This window comes from Dendropsophus ebraccatus, chromosome 2 (genome assembly GCF_027789765.1).
Source record: "Dendropsophus ebraccatus isolate aDenEbr1 chromosome 2, aDenEbr1.pat, whole genome shotgun sequence".
NCBI lineage: Eukaryota > Metazoa > Chordata > Amphibia > Anura > Hylidae > Dendropsophus > Dendropsophus ebraccatus.
The window spans coordinates 197,793,673-197,815,744 of record NC_091455.1 but is presented as its reverse complement, the minus strand read 5'-3'; the positions used below and the strand labels follow the sequence as shown (position 1 = coordinate 197,815,744).

Sequence of the window (22,072 nt, the reverse complement as noted above, 5' to 3'; positions counted from 1 at the left end):
TTTATCTCCCCCAGCTATAACTCTTTAATTTTCAATCGACGGAGCCGTATGAGAAATTGATTTTTGAAAAACCAATTTAACTTTTTGACGGCACCCTTCATTTTAACATAAAATTTACTGAAGAATAAAAAGAAAATATTTGTGGGGAAAACTTTTAAAAACTATTTGCAATTATGCAAGTTTTAAGGGCTCTTATTTTATGTGCTTCCCCGTGCAGTAAAATGGACGTGATAACTTTATTCTGCAAGTCGGTATGATCACAGCCAGTCCCATTGTGTACAGTTTTTTATATTTTTACACAGTGATGTACAGTTTTTATTGGTACCATTTTGAGTTACGCCTGGTAGATCTAGCATGAGAGGAGGTTTACGCCTCCTCCCCACCTTGCCGCACCACCCCTCCCCTGCCTGCCCATCAGGCAAACAGGGGATACAGCAGGAGTATGCCAGGGAGAAGGCAAGAATCTGCACCTTCTCCCTGGCATACGCATAGGACATACCTAATCGGTGACTGCGAGGGTTACAAGCAGGAACTTCTCCCGGCACTCACCCTTGAAACATTCTTTCAATTTCTTCAGACGTCGCAGCCTTATCTACATCCTGTGACCTGAGGAACATGAGGCGGCTCTTGGAGAAGTGCACACGTACACCAAACAGCTGTGAAGTTGTCACAAAACAGCTGTGACGTTGTGGCTGTGGAGGTGTTGGCGTTTCCGCTATCGGCAACAACATCCAATACATTTTATATGCTGAATTGAGAAAATAAAGGACCATTTTTTATTTTTATTTTATTTTTTACAATGGTTAACCCGCCCCCCGCCCCCATACAGAGCAATGTAAGCCACTTCCTACCTATGGGCATACAGTATTATAGGACTGCCAAGTCATGTAACTGCAGAGATGTCTCAGAGATGTTGTTATTGGCTGTGCCATCATAAATTGCCGAAATCACTGCAATTACCAATGTTGGTCACTGACAGTAGATATCGGCTGCAGATAGCAGCCGGGTATAGAGCGGCTCAATTCCTGGGTATACCTCCACTATATTATGTGAGTGTGACTCCATAGTTAATATATGGTGGACATTAAATAAGGGTTAATAAGAGACTAAACTAAACAGTCTTCCTATGTACATGACCTCTACTTATGACTTCCAAACCCGAACGTGAGAACATACCCTAAAACTGAATTATGATCCCATTTTATTACAGCTCATTGGTGATGCTGTGCCAGTCCCGGACGATTCTAATTAATGTGCAAGTCTGAAATAGCAGATCACAAAGGGATGCAAAGCCGAAAAAACCGGGAGAGTTTTATATACGAGAGCAGCAAATCATGTGACTCTCCAGCTGTTCACCGTGTTCTCCTACAATGTTATAACCCGACAGATGTTACACCTCCTATTCCAGGAGACAGATAAATCATACACTTCTACACGTCTGACAGCAAATTACAAAATTCATTTTTTGTGGGAGTAGTCACGGAAAAATTTTCAAAATAACAACGCGCTCCAGTACCTCCACCTAACACGCTTAATGCAAAGTGACTATGTGTCGTACAAAGCTACACGTTTAACCCTTTTGTTGCCAGAAGACAATTTCCCCACTTTCGATATACACAAATTAAAGATGAACTACATTTCCTGAAAGTGGACATCTGGCACTTTATAACCATGGACGCCTTCCTGCAATTTTGCTTCAAAGCATAAAATTTGTGAAAGTATTAAAAATTCATGTTTGTGGATAACAGTCTGACTGCTCAGATACATAATATCATCAAAAAAAAGTTCAATAGAGGAGAACATGCACACCCAGGGGCATAGTTAAGATTCATGGGGCCCCATAGCAAATAAACTGCATGGGGCCCCATGAATCCTGTATGACCTCCCCCCTTCCCCAGACAACCTCTAGCAGTGCATCACAAGTCCAAACAAGTCCCAACACCCCCCCAGGCAGCGGGCAGCCACTGGCCCGAATCTGCCCCGTACACATACCCAGACAACATCTGACAGCGAATCAAACAAAATCCCTCACCCACTCCGGACAGCCCCGGGCCCGCACCATACACATATACTCACCCATTCCAGCGCAACCCCCATCATTACTTCCTTCACCTGGCTGCCAAATGTATGAGCGATGTCGATATCTGGGGACCTTTTAGAATGAATGCTGAGGTACTACACTGGTTCAGGTGAGCATTTGTATGCTGTTCCAGGGAGACGGGGAGCTGGTGTGCAGGCCAGCGGCTGTCTGGGGTGGAGTGGGCAAGGGCTTTTGGGTGATGCGCTGCTAAAGGTTGTCCAGATATGAGTATTTGGTGGGTGTGGGCCAGCAGCTGTCCGGGGGCCAGACCATGCTTCACTGGGGTGGGCTCCAGGCCCCCCTGCCGCATGGACCCCATAGCAGTTGCATGGTCTCCATCCATGGCTGCTATGCCACTGTGCATACAACTTATACTGCCAAGACTATTGTGCCCTCTGTAAAGAAGAACAATACATTTTATGTTTCAAATGATTTTCTCATCTCAGCTATTATAGGTATACCTGTAAGACTGGTATAGTTTTGTAAATACATTCATTTACCAAACTTGCGTCCTTCTCCTGATATACTGCTCTTTTCCTTCCATTGTTAAGATCTGGGAAGATTAGTCCTACAGCTGGAGATGACCTTTGTAATTACTTCCCCCCCGGCCAATAGCTGAGGTTCCTGATCAGATGACCCCACTCCAATTCCTCTTTATTTAAGTCATCCTATGCATTCATGTATGTCAACGCTACAGGTGCAATACGGACAATGGCAATAATGATGGCTGCCTGCTCGCTGTAGAAAGGTATGCTTTAGCAAGTGGGAACAAACGTTATTGCAGTCCACATTATGGTTGCCCCTGGTGTTAGTAGGTCACAGCACACTGTAATGTGTAAGGTAGTCGTTTCTGACTTTAATCACCTGCAGTTTCCAATTCTTCTATTATCCGCTCTCCCTGAAATGCTGGAACCAGTCTATTACACACAGCTTGCCTTTTAGAAACTGTTACTATTCTAAGTCCCATTAAGTTTATTTTTGTGCATTAAGACTTCACATTGAGCTGCTTTTTCATTTTCTGTTGCAGAAAACACCATTTTTATACTCAAAGCACTGACTAAGTGTTAATGGAAAGTAAAGAAACTACTGCTGATTCATACAAACTGCGTTTCTCATGCTTTATAATTTAATGGTTATACAATATAATATCTAAAACAGAGAGCGGGAAGCCAGTAGTGTGCCAGTGTAGGGTTGGCATACCTTCTAAAGGGATGTAGAAGAGAGTGGTCCATGTCCGAATTATAACAGAAACATACATATACAGTGGTGCCTTGGATTACGAGCATAATTCGTTCCGGGACCGTGCTTGTAATCCAAATCCACTCTTAAACCAAAGCAAATTTTCCCATAAGAAATCACTGATATGCAGACAATTGGTTCCACACTCCAAAAATAATGATTTATTATTCTGAATAACATGTAAAATTAATGAAACAAACATTCAGAAACAGCAGAATATGTGATATTATAAGTTACTGTACAGTAATGGAGAGGATGGGAAACACAAGGGCGGACAGAGACTGCAGGGAGCATGAAGGAATGAGCAGGGCAGATGTGGGCACATGCATGCAGCGCTCTCTGTCTGGGGAGAGAGGGGTTACAGCTATGGAGAGATTACCCCCACAGTCCTGTCCCCTGATGCAAGCCCCAGCCTGAAGTGGATCTGGTATGATTTGGAAGGTGAGGAAGACCTTCTGGGTCTGAGTACAGTGCTGTAGACCCCGCTATGCAGACCATGCCCCTCCTCCATGCGCGCTCCCACAGTACAGGGAGCTCTTAAACCAAAGCAATGCTCTTAAACCAAGTCATAATTTTGAGAAACTGTGAGCTCTTATATCAAAACGCTCTTAAACCAAGTTACTCTTAAACCAAGGTACCACTGTATAACTATAATGGAGACTACCTACTAGATCCTAATGCAGCCAGGAATCATATTAAGCTATAGGAATACTTAACTTTTATACAGTAGTTCAGTCAATGGTCCCCATAAAATATAGGACCAGACAAGGGACCAAGTATACTTCCATTAAAAGTCCAAGCTGACACTGGAACTATTCGGGTCCTATACAGACAAAAATTCAAATACCCACGAGAACCTACTTTGCCTATTCTCCATCTTAGAGCCTACAATTGTTTGGTGAACACGTCTTAGAATATCATGGACCATTTCAAATATATCCCATCTTAACATACTACTTTTTTGGTGGATCTATGGAGAATAGGACAACAGAAGACTTATTGGTGCTTTCATTCTCCTTTTAGAAGATGATTTTCAGTTGACAGATGAGCAAAGCAAACTTTTTGAATTGAGTGAACTTGCTGAACTACACTCAAGGAGCTAAGCAAGCAATTGTTTATCTGTTTTAGTGCAGTTTGTTTAAAGTTCGGTTTCGAAGAACTCAAACTTAGCTTCAAAGGGAACCTGTCAGCCTTGCTGCCAGGGTGAAGCCCACCCGATCCCCCGGTGGAGCCCCGTATACTTACTCTTTCCTTAAAGTCCCGGTCCCGGACCCCATCCCACCGCCAAGAAATCCCCGTCGGAAGCCATGCACACGCTCACCAGAGATTAGTCCGTGCCCATAGAGAATAACTGCTCCACTCATTCTCTACGGGTGCGGACTCATCTGTGGTGAACACGCACACGGCTTCCGACAGGGATTTCTCGGCGTAGAAGTGGGGACCAGGACTTCGAGAGGGGGATAAGTATAAGGGGCTCCACAGGGGGGTCGGGTGGGTCCCCCTTTCAAGTTCAGTGAGCCTAACTAAACAAACTTTTAAAAAGTTTGTTCCTCTCTAGTACACACCAACACCTACATTAATTCTCATAGTGCACCTGATAGAGCAATTAATTGCATTTCTTTTACCATTGTCTTACACAGTTGTCTCTTGTCACAGTTGTCAATGGTAAAACTTATTTTTCTATGACATTCAACAAAATATATTAGCTGAATTGTACCTTTGATCATTGTGGTGTACTGGTTCAACAGACAATCTATACTAATATAAGCCCTTTACTGCAAATACTTACAGCTGCTTGTCGATGAGTATTTGATAGAATCCCATGAATCTTCACTTTTTCCTTCTCCATTTGATCGATGTTGACCCATAAATCCCGGCTGGCAGAATCCAATGGTCCAAACATTCTTGACATATAATACTTGTGATCCATATCTTCCTGTAACACAGAAAGGATATATTATATAAAAAGAGTTTTCCACTAAAATCAATAACTCTTTAGGGTACAAACCCACACACCGTATACACAGCAGATACGCAACAAATACGCAGCAAATACGCAGCAAATACGCAGCTGATTTGTTGGTACAGATTTGATACTGTGTTCAGTTATTTAGATCTAATCTGCTGCGTATTTGCTGCGTATTTGCTGCGTGTTTGCTGCGTATTTGCTGCGTATCGCAGCAGTAAATACGCTGTGTATACAGTGTGTGGGTTTATACCCTCACACTGTATTAAAAAAAAAAACTTTTGAGTCCTCAATGTGTAAAAAAAATATATAAATAAAAAATTTAAAGATATAAATTTTCAATGTTAATACACAATCGGCATTGCCTTTGGGACACATTAGATATTCAGAGCAATGACTCTCCGTTCCTGTATTCAAATTTGATCTCTTATCATTTAATTATTTCCTAATATTAAGATGATAACCCTGACTGATGGAATTATGCCAGGTAACACAACGAATTCTGGTCTCAAGTTACTAAATATGCCCTTTCGCTTAGGTCATGACAATTTATTTATTATTACAACTTCTGAAAAGATAGCTGGCGGAAAAACTTCATTAATTGTTCGGCAGATAATCTTCTTCTTGAGATTAATTAGCTTATACAGATATATGAGAAGAAGGATTTTAGCGCAATTAACCTATTAAGTAATATGCCTGTAAAGCATAGCACCGGAGGCTGTAGAAGAGCAATTAAACAATAAATGAAATTTTTTAAAGTTAAACGGACGCTGAAAATTTAGGCACATTCATTTACACAAGGTCAAAAATGACATGCACTATTATAAACAAACTAAATTGTACAATAAGTTTTTTTAAGGTTCACTGATTAGCACACATAATCCAAAAGTCGTCCACAGGATTGTAGCTAACAAGACTTTATTCCGTTTCCATAATATCTGAGCACAGGAGATAATCAACTAACACGTTTTAGCAAAAAGTATAGTTCACTTAGAGATGATTTTCATATGTTCTTGTTCGTAGAAGTTTTTGTGAAATGGATAAGGCCTTTGGAACATGACCATATTCCCAATTCTATTTAATTCAGATCCATAATGCCATGATCAGGTCATCACTCATCAGATTATTAAAGGATACCCTGGTGGTGCCATACTCAAGCACAATAGATAAATGTAACCGGGTACCAAAAGCCTAACGGGAGGTGAAGTTGGACTGAATTTGACTGTTGGTAAATAAATAAGTGTCAACCAATGTTATATGAAGTTGATTGGTGGTCATTTACTGTTATTTTTAGGAGGGGTTTGAAAGAATGAGTGTTGATTGCGAGACAAACCCAGATCTTGACCATTGGTGGAAAACGTTGATTACCTTGATCATTCTTTCAGCCACAAAGGGTGCAGTCCTTCATTTGACAAAATAAAGAAGCACCATGGGTGTGGGTAAGGAGATGACTTTGGGTGGTATTAAATGGGGCAATTTTTTGGCGATTGGCGATAAACGATATCAAACGACCGATATGACAAACAATCTTAAATCGTTCACCCTATTACACAGGACGATGGTCATTACTTACGGTCATTCTTGCTCTTGTCCTTTCCAGGCTGATAGACCAGGGAACCGAACGACATGTTATTACACCGAACATTGTTTGAACGATTTGTGAACGATCAACAATGAAAATAGGTCCAGATTCTATCAAATGATCAACAATTTCTTACCTAATCCTCTCACTAGAAAATTAACTGAACCAAATTAAATAATTTTCTCAGGAGTGGCCAACTATTAAATGTAGATGGCGACTTCTTGCCTCTCTCCTGAATGATAATGTCAGGGAAGAGAAGGATCGGCATTCTGGATTTCATCTGCCTGATCCTTTTCTCATTAGGATATAAGTTGTTATCAGAAGCATCTGGCAGTGGCTTATCCATTCATAAAACAGAAAGACTGTAGGATGATTAGAAGAGATAGCTATTGTCTGACCTAACATTTGATGAACAGCTAGTCCTTATAGTCTACCTGCTTTGAATTCAGATTAGTTTGGGTTATGAAGAAAACTAGTCTTAGATCATTGTCAGAATGTAGAGCTAGGGTAGGATGGTAGACAGGGATGAGGGACCAGACATAGGGTGGGGAAAGCTTTATGGGTAAAAGGTCCCCATACACCTTAGATTTTAGACACCTTGCGGCACATCTACGCTGTATGGGGCCATTCTGAACAACCGCCGACAGATGATGTTGGCGCTGATAGGGGTTGGCCATAATGGAAAATCATGGCCAACCCCTTTGGGAGAGAGCGCTCCCGCTGTGGCTTACCCCTCACCTGCCTATAGAGAATACAGGAACGTTCGGTGGTGTCTGTATATGGGGAGGATGGGCAGCAAGTGGGAGATATAACTGATGGCCAGACCATTCAGCCATTGGTTATTGAAGGGGTATGGGGTGTTTAGAGTGAAAGTATTGAATGGGCAACCAATGCAGAGACTGGTGGGGAGTGGGGGTGGCAGTTCATCACTGTAGCCACTGTTCAGAAAGATGGTCATGGATTTAGCAAGAGGAAATCCAGTTAGTAATGAGATCCAGTAATTCGGAGCAGAATATTATGGTAGTGCCACATACTGAAATAGAAGTTTTAACTTTACGTAAGCTACTAGATGGCAGTTATAGGGCAATGTCCAAGCCAAAAGGTGTTTTCACTGTAGACGAAATGTATTGCAAAATCATGGATTCTGAGAATTGGAATTTTGCCCAGAAACAATTTAATATTCTCAAATGCCTCCTAACACATTTTGGTGTATATAATGCCATTCTATGCCCAATTTCCAGTGAGGTCACTTGGCAGAGTAATGACAAAGAAGTAGTAAAAAACAAATAACTTCTGTACTCTGTAAGCTGATGCAATGCATTATGTGACCCATGAAAATCATAATTACATAGTTATAAAGTTATAATTGAATGAGAAAAAGTAAGGCTGGAAGTACACAACAAACTGGCACCTTGAGCCTCCGTGTTCAGCAGAAGCCATTTTTCAATGTCAAGGTCTATTCATTTATATTATGAAGGTCGAAGCATGAAGTCAGGGCCATTTCTAAAGTTTCGCGTTTCAGTTTTCTCTGCCATCCATTAAACATTTTATTCACATGATAAATTTTTAATTTTGCTTAAAGAGGACCTGTCACCACTCCTGACCTTAATGTTTTAGCAAATATGTATAAGGCCAATGAAATATCAATTCTGGATCACCTATTCCTATAGCTCTGTGCTGTGTCTTACTTATTTTTACTAAAAATGTATAAATAAATAACCAAGTAGGTGTTACTAACTGGGGATGTGTCCTGCTTGACACTAGCCAATCAGAAGTGACAGTGCCAGACTGTAGGGATATGCCCCCAACTGTTAACACCCACTTTGTAGTTGAGTCATGGATAAGAATAACAGAGGATCGGCACATTAGAGGGTTATAGGAATAGGTGATCCAGAATTATTTCGTGGGGATTACAGGTGTTTACTAAAACAGACTGGTCTGGAGTGGTGACAGGTTCCCTTTCACTTAATAGGACAAACACAATCATTTGTACACCCATACTATCACTACCTTTTTTTCTTTTTTTGCAGAACTGTTCTAGGGACCAGACTTTCGAATGGGTATGGCTTGTACAAAAAATGCATTAAAGATCTGTTTTGGAATTAAGGAATTAAAGTGGGTTTTAAAACTTTTTTTTTTTTAGTATGACCAGCTCAAATGCTTAGCTATTGCCTGGTCATAACAGTGACTCGCCTTAGCCAGTGATTGGCTAAGCAGATGCTTCACGTGTGTTAAGAGACCTTAAAAGGGAATTTGTCATCAGAAAATTACTTATTGTTTAACTTATTGTTAAGTTTTATGTTAAACCAATTTTTAAAAACTTTTTGGTTATTCTTGTACTGTACTGTACTGTACTACTATATTAAAATAAAAAACTGAAATCGTACAGTTTACATTCTGGCCACTAAGCTGAGACTTCCTGTCCTGAACAGATCATCGATCTTTGTTCCTTTATTATCATTACAGACAGAACTACAGGTTACATCAGTATATGGATAACAGAGTTACACACAATAGCTGCTGCTTACAACTCCTGTCCCCCTTCCTGTAGCATGACCTCTATTACAGTCACTAAGGCTACCCAGAAGCCTTTCTTATTCATCTGAATGGGTCAGGTCCTACCTATTGTGTACATGAGGCTTGCTGTAAAGCATGGGTCTCCAAACTGCGGCCCTCCAGCTGTTGTAATACTACAGTTCCTATCATGCCTGGACAGCCAAATCCAAAGCTTTAGCTGTCTGGGCTTGATGGGAATTGTGGTTTTGCAACAGCTGGAGGGCCACAGTTTGGAAACCCATGCTGTAAAGTATATATCTAAATGCTGTTAAAATAGCTCAGGCAAGATGGCGGCCCTCATAATAATGTACAAACAAGAAAAAAAATATGATCAGAAAATGGAAGCAGATTTTAAAAAAAGAATATGTTTCAGTATCTGGATCTAATCAGTAAAAAAAAATTAGGTGATAAATTCCATTTAAAGAGGACCTGTCACCCCCCGTGCCGGGGTGACAGGCTCCTTACCCCCCGTTAGAGCCCCCTATACTCACATGATCCCGCCGGGTCCCGCTTCTGGAGATGGTCGGGTCACGGAGATATGGGCGGCCGAAGCCCGGCTCGCGCGCTCCTCAGATGAGTCCAACACTCATAGAGAATGACAGGAGAGTCCAGCGCTCCTTCATTCTCTACGAGCGTTGGACTCATCGGAGGAGCGCACGCGCCGGGCTGAAGCAGCTGAGATTTCCATGACCCGACCATCTCCAGAAGCGGGACCCGGCGGGATCACGTGAGTATAGGGGGCTCTAACGGGGGTCGGGAGCCTGTCACTCCGGTACGGGGGGTGACAGGTTCCCTTTAAGGGAACCTCCTAGAAGCTCATCCCCTAGAGAAAAGTTCAGTGTTCCTCCATAGAGATAGTCCGGCACAATGTATACCATATCATGCTTGAGCAGGAGACACCTTGATTCAGTCCTCAGTCAGATAGACCATATGTATTTGTCGATAATGTATATACAGTATAACAGCCAGACACCTAGTGATATAATAGACATACATATTTGCCATTTATATTTACATAAAATAAAGGACCAATATTCTTCTAGCATGAAAGAAAACTATATATTAGTAATGTGGCCACATGAACAAACACAGATTACCATTAACAAAAAATAAAATTAGCCTTCCACACATCGAGCCCACTCCATGCAATGTTCTTTACACATTCTCATTAACCTATTTGGGGGAATCCTGGCATATGAAATCTAATTCTAAGCCGCACAGACTGTGGTGTCAGGAAACATTGTATGAAAAGGCTGGAACCAACCAGAATTGGCTGGATCTTGATGGAACGCCGGGCATAGTGACAATTGTATCCCAAACAATAGGCAGAAGACAGAACGTCCTTAGATTGTAGAAGGAAAGCAATATTTTGACATTGTGCTTTATTATTCCATGAATATGTAGTAAAAAAAAAAAGAAACAAAATGCCAAGTACACACAATAGAGAGCCACGCTGAAATAGGTATATCTTAAAGGGATTCTCTAAGCATATAGCTGCAGATATGGGCAGATAGCTGATAGGAAGATAAAATAAAGGCTATTTGCAAAGTTATAAAATCAAGTTTTTATTCCAAGCTCAAGGGTCCTAGAGGCTGAGCTGACTTGTAGCCTGCGCAACTCCTTCCTTTCTCCTCCACTCCACCCTGTGGGCATGATTGATTGATAAGACATAACTTCCGCAGGGCAGGGTGGAGAGGGGGAGGGAGGTGGCGTGCATGCTGCTGCTTAGTCCAGCCCTTAACAACTCAGCTTAGAAAGAAAACACGCTTTTATAACTTTGCAAACAGTTATTAGCTATGTCTTCTTACTCCTTCTGCTGTAATAACACTTTAGGCCACTAGGGTGCACATGCTCTGGATTTATAGAGGTAGCTTGTATCCATCTGCTCTTGGCCTCTGCCAATCCAGAGCCACATGCCCCTATTTAAACTAGCTCCACCTGCTCCAGACTGCCTTAGCATTCTTGGATTTCTGCATTTAAAACAAAGGTGTTTTTTTTTTGCTATTCTGCTGCCTTTCTGTGAATTCTGACCTTTTCCTATTCTGTAGATTCTGCTTTCTGTCTTACCCTCGTCTGTACCTTTTCTCCCTCCAATTGCTGACTCGGATTGCCTGACCTATCTTAAAGCCACCTGCCCTGACCCTTCGCCTGTCTGACTACTATTCTTGCCTTATCTCTGATACTGCACTGACTCTCACGCTAAGGACCCAGCTTGCCGGACACGTATACTGACTTCTTGGGAACCAGCTGCTGCTCACGCCGAGACCACACTTGTGGAGTGACCTGGTGTCCTCTAGTCACAGGCCAGTTTCTGCATCCTGGAAAGGGTGAAAACCTAGAGGGCACTTAGACTCTGCTCCCTGGCGTGGCCCAAAGCCAAACCAGTTGAGCAGCAGAGCAGATCCACTCTCACTGTCTGTTAGAGAAGATGTCTACTTTGGACAATGCCTTTATCTGGTACCCATGCAGGCTATAAATTCTGAAAATACTGCTTGCCGATTTGTCTTTGGGCTGCAAATTGTGCAGTTCTGCACTGCACGTTATATGGACATTGGCTTGGTAACCACAGGCACATCCAACACCACCAGTGTTCCTATAGCACCCCTACAGGCTACACAAAGAAATACGAAGAAACAATATACTGGAGGGGATCCATTAAACCTTACGGGAGAGTTTTTCGGTGTGCTTTGGGCTTTGGGCATTCTCTAGGGAAGAGAAGGAGGAGAGTTGTGATCATCAACTATTGTCAATGTCTTGATCACAACTTTTATAGCTAATGTAATCACCTTTACTTGTAATTTCGACTGCTAAAAACATGTTTACAGAGCAGGACTAGTTGTCCTTTTATTAGGCTCTGTGGCCAAATAGAAAACTGCAAGATTTTAGGATTATAAATTTTTAAATAAAAAAAAATTCAGCAAAAATACTTTAAAAAATATGTTTAATTTAAAAGCCTGATTGAAACAGTAGTTCACCCTTACACATTCATCCTAATAGGGTTGGGTCCTCTGTTTAGGCCCTCAATTTTCTTTCCCTAGTGGATACAATAAGCATCTCTCACTCTGGAGGACTTCAACAGACATGGACTTTGAAGCCTGGATTTCAGAATGAGCGCTATAGATGATAAATGTTATACTCCCGCTACGTTTGATACTCGCTTTTCCTATAAAACGTTTTAATTAAGCTCGCCTTTGTGATACAACCTGACATTTACACCAAAGAACACAGAAAACCGCCATTATTATACCTTCTATGGAAACACGCTCCTGGGAAAAGTTACTATTAACATTCGATGACAGTAATCCATGAGCTGGAGAGAAATTGAGAACGACGTAAGCGACTACTACGATGAAATTGTTTCCTTCTTCCCCGTGAACTCGTCTTATAAATGTTTCTTTATGTTTTAATTAACCTTCAAAAATAAGACAAGAAATCACAGCCCCTCCGTGAGCCCTTTATCTTAATCTATGTATTTTTTTATCCTTCCTCTGTAGCTCGTAGCGCTCAACGCCGTTCAAGGCGAAATTCTTCCAATATAAATACGATACAAGCACATCGGGGGATTATAGTAACAGCATATAATAGGAAGCTCGGGATCAGGTTCTGAATAATTTACAACTAAGGGTTAATTACTCCCAAGAATTGCTTAATACGAGGCCAAGTAACGGACATCGGGATTGTCTGTTAACATAGAAACCAACCTATTAATATTTTATAGGATTAAATAGCTTTGTTGTACAGTCCTTTTATTGGTGTCTTCAATAAGGTCTCATACGTACATATTCATAGGAGAATGGAATCCATAGAAGTCTATGGAGCAATACTAGGCCAAATTACAAAGGTATTTTTTTTACCTACAAGGGTTGCTTCTAGGGGAGAATATCTCTTTAAAATGGTAATATGTAGAGGCACCATATGGCAGCACGAATGGTACCTGTACAAGGGTCACAGCTGTATATGGATCCCACAGAGACAAAGTGGTGCTTTTTTATTATCTTTAGAGATGAACTAATCCATCTGGAATGAATTGGACTTGTTCTGGATTTTACAAATTATTCTGATTTGTTAAAGAGTTGTCCTGGAAAAAAAAATACAATCAATGCTGACACCTGGCTGTCCTGCCTATCAAATGTTCAGTGCCTGCACTACAGTGAGAGTAGAGCTGGAAGCAGTTACCTGTTCCCTGTGTAGTGGTGGTTCTGGTGTACTGCAGTTGGCTCTGTTCCCTGGATAGTGGCAGCACCAGGGTACTGCAGCCTCAAATCCTATTAGGTTCAATAGAAGCTGAGGCTGCAGTAACCTGGTGCCGCCACTTCACAGAGAACACAGCCAACTGATTCTGGCTCCCCTCTCACTGTAGTGCGGGCACCGAACACTATATTGGTGGAGGAACTGGTGGATAGGCTATCATTTTATCCTAGAAAACCTCTTAAAATCTGAACTTTTTCTGATGGTTTTGGTCTTGCGTTATCCTTGGTGTTGCACACTGAGAGGCTCAGAGACAAGCAGTAATGCTGTATTCATTGTTGCCTTCACTCACAATATCTGCTCTGCAGAAAGCCAAGCCACTTAGTGTATTGTGCAGGAGCAGGGAAATCTCTTCCTTTGACAGGTGTCCATGTCTCGATATATACAGTACTTGGCAAGGGCAATTGTGGCACTTCTGACTACTAATTCAATTCGGACAGCCAAAACAATTCGGACAGCCAAATTCATTAGATCAGACCCAAAATAAATCATGGGCAATTCAGTCATCATACAAGCTCTGCGAACCCAGCATAGTAATTCAGTGATTAGTATTGTTGACTTACAAATGTGCAATTATTTGGTGTGTTTTTGCTGCTCTTGCTACTTTTTACTTTATAAGCTTTGGCTGTCCAGGCATGATGGGAATTTTACTTTTGCAACAGCTGAAGGGCCGCAGGTTTCCCTTCCCTGGGTTAGGCATTCAGAATTGTCAAGAAAGGCTCTAGGTCTCAATGTACATTATGTAATATATCCATAGACTTGACTGCTAATAGACTAATACTGCAAACCTTTACTTTTGGCAATAGTCTATGCGACTATATACATAGTTAGTTTTGGGTTCAGAAAGGAAATTTTTCCCTTTCAGGCCTGACTGGCTCATCCTTTATGTTCCTTTGCCTCCCTGTGCTAAGATTTAAACTTTCATGTTGCTTTATCCATATATCCATATGTCTTTTTTCTAGACACACCAGCCCTTTAAGAAACCATGTTACACCTTTTAACTGGCCGCAACATCTACTGATGTCAATAGAAATCTTGTTAAGGCAGTATTAATAATATATGGTTCCCACCGGAGAGAAAATTGTTTCCAATAGAAATCATAGGAGTAACAGGTATTCAATGCTGCTCCATTTGTTTACAAAATAGCCGATGACCCTCGGCTGATATACAATGTAATCCCCGGCCAAGAACGCCGCTTTCCAGGATATTTTATTTTGCGTATTTTGAAAGGAGTCATATTCCTGAACTTTCAGCGATCAATACATGTGTCAGCTTGAAGAATGATCCAATTATTATGGCTGGTGCTATCCGGCAAAAGATCATAATAAAGTAGAAGCTCAATAAAAGCTTTGACCATTTTCCATGAAGATGATTACAACAAACCCCATTTTGAAGAATTTTGTTCAGATCTTTTATACGTCCATGTGTGTAGACTGGTTATTTGCTGATGGATTGTCATTAGAGATGAGCAAACCTCGAGCATGCTCGAGTAGATCCGAACCCGAACTTTCGGCATTTGATTGGCGGTGGCTGCTGAACTTGGATAAAGCCCTAAGGCTATGTGGAAATCATGGATATAGTCATTGGCTGTATCCATGTTTTCCAGACAACCTTAGAGCTTTATCCAAGTTCAGCAGCCCCCGCTAATCAAATACCGAACGTTCGGGTTCGGATCGACTCGAACCCGAACCCGGTTCGCTCATCTCTAATTGTCATATGTATGCAATGGGCTTGGAAAGGATATTTAATACTTGATGGTCCATCGTGATTAATGAAGGTCTAAACCTTAGGGCCTAATGGGTTAGTGCAATGCCCAACAAATAAATCAGCATAAAAGGAAGAGGTGAAGCTTAAAGGGAACCTGTCAGCTGGGATGACGGCGCAGAGCCCGCCCGAACCCCTGGTGGAGCCCCGGATACTTACCCTTTCCTGGAAGTCCCACTCCTGGACCCGGTCCCGGGACAGAGATATTACCTTCGGAAGCCGTGTGCATGCTCAGCAGAGATGAGTCTCATGCCCATAGAGAATGACTGCTCCAGTCATTCTCTGTAGGCATTGGATTAATCTTAGGTAATTAGCATACAGCGCACGCTCACCTTCCTGCCCCCATATCTCCGTCTGGGGACCGGGTCCGGGAAAGGGGAGGTATCCGGGGCTCCACCGGGGGGGGGGGGGGGGTCGAGTTGGCTCCCGGGTGACAGGTCCTCTTTAAAGAAGACCGATGGCCTACTCCATAAACATACTTGGCAGCAGACCCCAACTGGATGATGGTTCCTACACTGTTATATGCTGGGGCTGTCAGGGGAGGAAAGGAAGTTTTTTCTGCTGTTTTCCCTATAATGTTGATAATAAGGCCAAACCAGCCGTTGGTCCAGTGACCAGTTTATGAAAAATGGATGGACAAAAAAAAACCCTCTTTGCTCTTTATTTTAATTACGATTGTGAAATTATACCAAATTTAAACTAACAGACTAACTAATTAATTAACCAAAATTCTAATATGGAAAAATCATCATCATTTGAATGTCTTTTTAAGATGCAAAATGGATGTCCAACAAAACCATATGGATAAAGTCACTAAATTCCAGAGAAAGATTGTTGATCCAAGGATTTATTCTGATTGTTTCTCTTGGAGTTGAGAATAAATTTATGTTGTGTAAATGAGGAATATTAGATTTCATCTCTGAAAGGGTAACAGGCTGAACTAGATAGACGTACGTCTTTTTTCAGCCTTACTTACTATGTAACTATGTAATGTACTGTAGCCTGTAATGTACTGTAGCCTGACTTTCCATAGACAGTACAGTTTCCATAGTTTGTCAAGATGGTGATGACAACTGTTAAGTTGACAACTTTGGTAAGAGCCCAGTTTGGTAACAGGCCAGTCTAGGCCCTTAAGCTCCTTTCATACATTTCTTTATTCTGTTTGCAATGGCGCAAAGAATGCAGACCCATCGATTATTATGGATCCAAACCCACATCCAGAGAAACTATCGTACAGCCTGCATATATCCGCCAACAAAACCAATAGTGCAAATCGAGCAGCATCTCCCCATAGATTATGATCGGAGTTGGCAGATCTTCTGCAGATGTTCTGGTATTGTCGAGAACTTGGACAATTCTTGACTGAATGTTTTAAACAAGTTTCGTTTGACTTTCAGGGGAATATGGAACCCACTCCTCAAGTAGCACTTTTGGGTGTTGACCCTATAGAGGGTTTGAGTAGAGGGAAAAAAGCCAAGATTATAAGGAAAATGTTTTAAGCCAGATTGCCAGAAAATAACTCTCTCTTATGACTGTAAAAGAATGGAAGGCCCTAGCTGTCACATTTGAACAGTATAACTGGGATATCTGTTAAAAACGCTTATGTAAAGATGTGATGGATTTTGTATTGGGGGAGGGGGAATGGGCTGGGGTGAGGTGGTGGTTTTTTCCCCCTTCTACTGTCTTTTTCCCAGTGCCGAATTGGGAGGGGAAGGGGGGTGGGGGTGCAAGCAATTGGTTATTCATTTTAAGATTAAGTATCCTGTGACTATATATATAATTTTTCAGTGAGTTTTCTATGTTCTTAAAATTAAAAAAAAAAAATTGTTTAATAAAAAAAAAAGATGAGCGCGACTTGAGCATGATCACATGATCGGCATTTGTATACCAGTGGCTAAAGAAGTTATATGCAGCCCTAGACAGTCCAGGAAATATAGATACAGCCATAGGCCATAGACTGTATCCATGTTTTCCAGGATTCCGAATTCCAGCCACCGGTATTCAAATATCGAACGATCGGATTCGAGCATGCTCCAGTTGCGCTCATATTTATTCATACAGACATGTTAAAAGTTTTGACCGATCAAGGTCAGACCCTGACCAATCAAAAGATCTGACAAGTCAAAAGTTTTTTTAAAGTGACAGTGTCCATTTAAAATACTGCTCTCAAGAATCGGTACTGTCTAAGACCCCATTGGATTATAGATGGTTCCCACCAGAATTTCCAGATAATGGAGATATTATTCTCACTGTGTATTTTTTTACAGATCCTTTTAAGAAGTAAATGTGTTCATTTTAAAGCAATATTTTTCTTCTTCATGTTGCCCATTTGCAGACTTTCCCTGCACCAGCTAAAGTATAAAACACATATACCTCTTATTTAGTAGTAATACACTATTTATGTCTTTCTTCCATACAGAAACTATTTATTTTCCGTAACTTTTCTCTCGTGCCTTTTCAATACTTTTGCTTACTTTCCCTATTACTTTGTCAGCCTGCGAAAAATGGGGATTAATATTTATATTAGCCATTGGATCTGACAGCTTGCTTCTCTGGGATCAGATGTACTGAACCTGCAAATGTATTTTCACAGTGCGGTGACCAGCAATTTACACAGAATGGGAAAAGTTAGAGATCTCAATTTTATATTAAAGTAGTGAGGGAATTCACACTGTGCCAAGTCGAGCTGCATTTACTTATTTGCATGAGGATTTATGGTAAAGATCTAAACAATATTATAAGAATTTATGAGAATTTTATCAAATATACAAAAAAAGGGGAAAATGCTGCCATAGGGGAATGATGGCGGAATACAGTCAAGAAAAAATGAAGGGGTATAGCAGTTATGGTATAACAATAAGCACATATGACACATATAGTATAAAAATGAAAGCTTATGGCATATACAATCAGTACATTATAAAGGAATGCAGACAGCGCATATGGCATAAGAATGAATGCATATAGCATAAAATAAGTACAGATAGCGCATACAGTATATAAACAAATGCTTATAGCATATATAATATAAAATGAGTGCATAAAGCACCCAAAAATAAGACAGCGTATTATAAAAATTTTTACTCAAAAATAAATAAGAGTATGTCTTAATTCTCTCCCCCCGGAATACTCACAGCCTTGCAGGATGGGGGTCGGTGTTGAGCGGGACGTACCAGTGGGACGGGCGACAGCGTGCAGCGGGACATGCCAGTGGGACGGGCGACGGTGTGCAGCGGTACGTGCCAGTGGGACGGGCGACGGTGCGCAGCGGGAGGTGCTGGTGGGATGGGCGATGGATTGGCCATGGACCAAGCTGTCTGTAGCGTCAGCAGTAAGGTCTGTGGCGGTGGGTGGCCTTACTTTCAGGGGCTGCCTTACTTTTGGGGGGTACCCTAGTTTAGGGTAGGGGGTGCCCTTTTTTCGGGGGGGGGGTTACTTTAGGCTAGAGGGTAGGGTAGTTCGGGTGTCTTATTTTAGGAGAGTGTCTTACTTTCAGGGAAACACGGCAGCATATACGCTATGTTCACACAACATACTTTTTTTATGAAAAGAATGACCATTGTTTTCAATTTACACAATGGCCAATCTTTTCATAATGAAATGATTTGCATTAAAGTCAATGCAAACAATGGTCGTTGTTCACACAATGTCAAAATAATAACAATCATGTGAATTCTTTCACGTCCATAGACGTCAATGCAATTTGCATTTAAAACAACGGCCTTTGTTTATATAGTGTGTGAACATAGCCTAACAATATAAAAATGAGTGTATATAGCACATATAATATAACATGAGTGCATATAGCATTTATACTATAAACAGCAGTGCATATAATATAGCTAGCATAAAAATAAATTCATATAGTACATCTAGAATTAAAGTGCATATAGCATAAAAATCTGTGCATGTCAGGCATATAGTATAAACAATTAGTATGCACAGTGGATACAATACAGTAAAAATGAGCACAGATAGAGAATATATAGCATATTCTGTATAGTATACAAATGGGCACATATACAGTAGAGCATTTCATATCAAAATATGATATCATAATACACACTGTATACACTCCTAGTGGCCTCACTAAAAACGATATGTCAGTTTTGTGCGGCTGCTATTCATAGAATAGCAGCTGCACAAGACTGACCGAGCAGACAATGCAAAGTGCTGGTCCGGCCGCACTTTACACTGTTGACTATGGTGATTTGGAACGCGGCCACAATTTGGTCACATTCCAAATTAAATAAAACAAAGTTCATCCGGCCAGTACTGCCGGATTGAACTTCATTGACACTGGCCGTTCTGTGACACAGCCGTCATCATGCGCTGTGTGAACCCGGCCTAAAAATATATAAGGCATATTGCATAACAATGATTGCATATATCACATATGGCATAGCAATGATTACATATAGCACATATGGCATAGGAAGGATTACATATAGCACATACGGCATAGGAAGGATTACATATATCACGTACGGCATAGGAAGGATTACATATATCACGTACGGCATAGGAACGATTACATATAGCACATAGGGCATAGGAAGGATTACATATATCACGTACGGCATAGGAAGGATTACATATAGCATATACGGCATAGGAAGGATTACATATATCACGTACGGCATAGGAAGGATTACATATAGCACATACGGCATAGGAAGGATTACATATATCACGTACGGCATTGGAAGGATTACATATAGCACATACGGCATAGGAACGATTACATATAGCATAAAATTGAATGCATATATCACATATCTATCTATGAGTCCAGCATTCAGAGTATAATCTTACAGGAGCTTTTATACCTCTAGGGAGGACATAAAGCTCAAATTCAGCAGAATATCGCAGCCCAGGAGAGCCCTGCAGTCCATCACGCCAACACTTGCAGACACTGAAGCCCCCAAGGGTCCACTTCTTGCGAGCTAGCACATATATTTACCAGAGACAACAGATGTATTAAGGACTCGCTAAGTTGTTCTTCCTTTAATTACAATTTGCTCATCTAATATTTACTGAATCCCCACGCGTGGAGCTGCTGCTCCCATATTCCGGTCACTATCTGTCTCTGTATTCATTGTTATAACACTTATTAGTTTTCTCTTTACATATAACAAATCACTAAGAGACTTGTATTTCCTCCTCAGCGGAGAGGACAGGACGCTGTAGAGACGCACAGTATGAGGGACAGTAATATGTCTCTGTGGGACAAAGACCAAACATGATGTTCAGAGCAGATATTAAACTTGTCTGACTGTAGCTGATTATATCATGAACAGTGGAACAGTGTTACAGAATTTAAAGGGGTACTCCAGCAATTTTTTTCCCTTTTATTCAACTGGTGCCAGAGACTTGAAAACTACTTCTATTTTAAAAAAATCTCCAGTCTTCCAGTACTTATCAGCTGCTGTATGTCCTACAGGAAATGATGTATTCTTTCCAGTCTAACACAGTGCTCTCTGCTGCCATTACTGTCCATATCAGGAACTGTCCAAAGCAGAAGCAAATTTGCTGTTCCTGTCACGGACAGAAAGCTTCCTTGGCTACCATCGGGGTTCTGTGGTGGCTACGGAGGCCGGCGGGGGGAGGGAGGGAAGGCAGGGAGCACGCCGGGTGCGTGGACGTGCGCTCTGCCCCCTCCCCTCTCTCCCCTGCCACTGTCACAAGATTGTGACAGCGACAGGGGACAGAGGAGAGGGGGCAGACATAGGGACATCAGCTTATGGTCCCATTAAGCTGATGTCCAAAAATGACCAAGGCATTGAGGAATCAATGACCCATGGTCGTGAAAGGGTTAGTAAGGGCAGAATTCTCTGCTGTATCGGTGGTGAGTGACAAGAGTTAAATTAGAGAATGGTGTTAGTATAACAATGATTCATTAAACCTTTGCATACAAATTACCCATTGTCATTCCTTTAATAAGGTCAGCAAAGCTACACAGTTATATAACGTCTCTTACTTCTTATAATTTGTCGCCACCGCCATACAATCATTCTATTAAGCGCATGATTCCTTCATTGATTCCTACTCCTCTTTTCTTCACGGCCATATAAATGCTCCCCCGGAGGCTTTCACGAAACGGCTTCATTTTTATATAACAGTTTTATTTTTTATTTTTTTATCTAATGCAAAGAGCTGGGAAAATGCTTGAAGTCTGTTGTTTTATATGTTGTTACAAATTGTACAACTGGGAGTCGTTGGATTCTTAGCATTCCTATTACTGTGGTGCATTAGCTTTTTTGGGGAAAAAAAATAGTGTTGTATTCCCAGCTTGGCGTAGAGAATCCATTAAGTTTTGGGATTTCAAATTTTTTTTTAGTGGAAAACAAAGTCAATATTTCACTTCTATTAACCCCTTCCCACATCTTGACATAATAGTTCATCAAGTGTCTGAAGTAGTTTTGGAACCTTGATGTATTAGCAAGGACTGTATTATGTATGGTCTCCAATGGGGCCTCAAAGTGATCTTATACGCCTTTCGGCTATGTTCACACTATGTAAGAATAACAGACGTTGTTTGACACGGCTGTATCAAACAACGGCCTGTGTTTTACATGTTCCCACTGCGGTATTGGCCGGAAGAACTTCATTTTATTTTTATTGCAATGTCAGCACA

At 41.2% G+C, this 22,072-nt stretch overlaps 1 protein-coding gene across 1 annotated transcript in view; it reads right to left on the bottom strand.

The window, feature by feature from the left end:
* PLXDC2 (plexin domain containing 2) overlaps positions 1-22,072 on the bottom strand; it is a 317,756-nt gene that overhangs the window by 142,808 nt on the left and 152,876 nt on the right. The window contains exon 3 of the mRNA XM_069959035.1: positions 5,109-5,255. Within this exon, the coding sequence (XP_069815136.1) occupies positions 5,109-5,255 (147 nt within the window). The remainder of the gene's footprint in view (positions 1-5,108; positions 5,256-22,072) is intronic.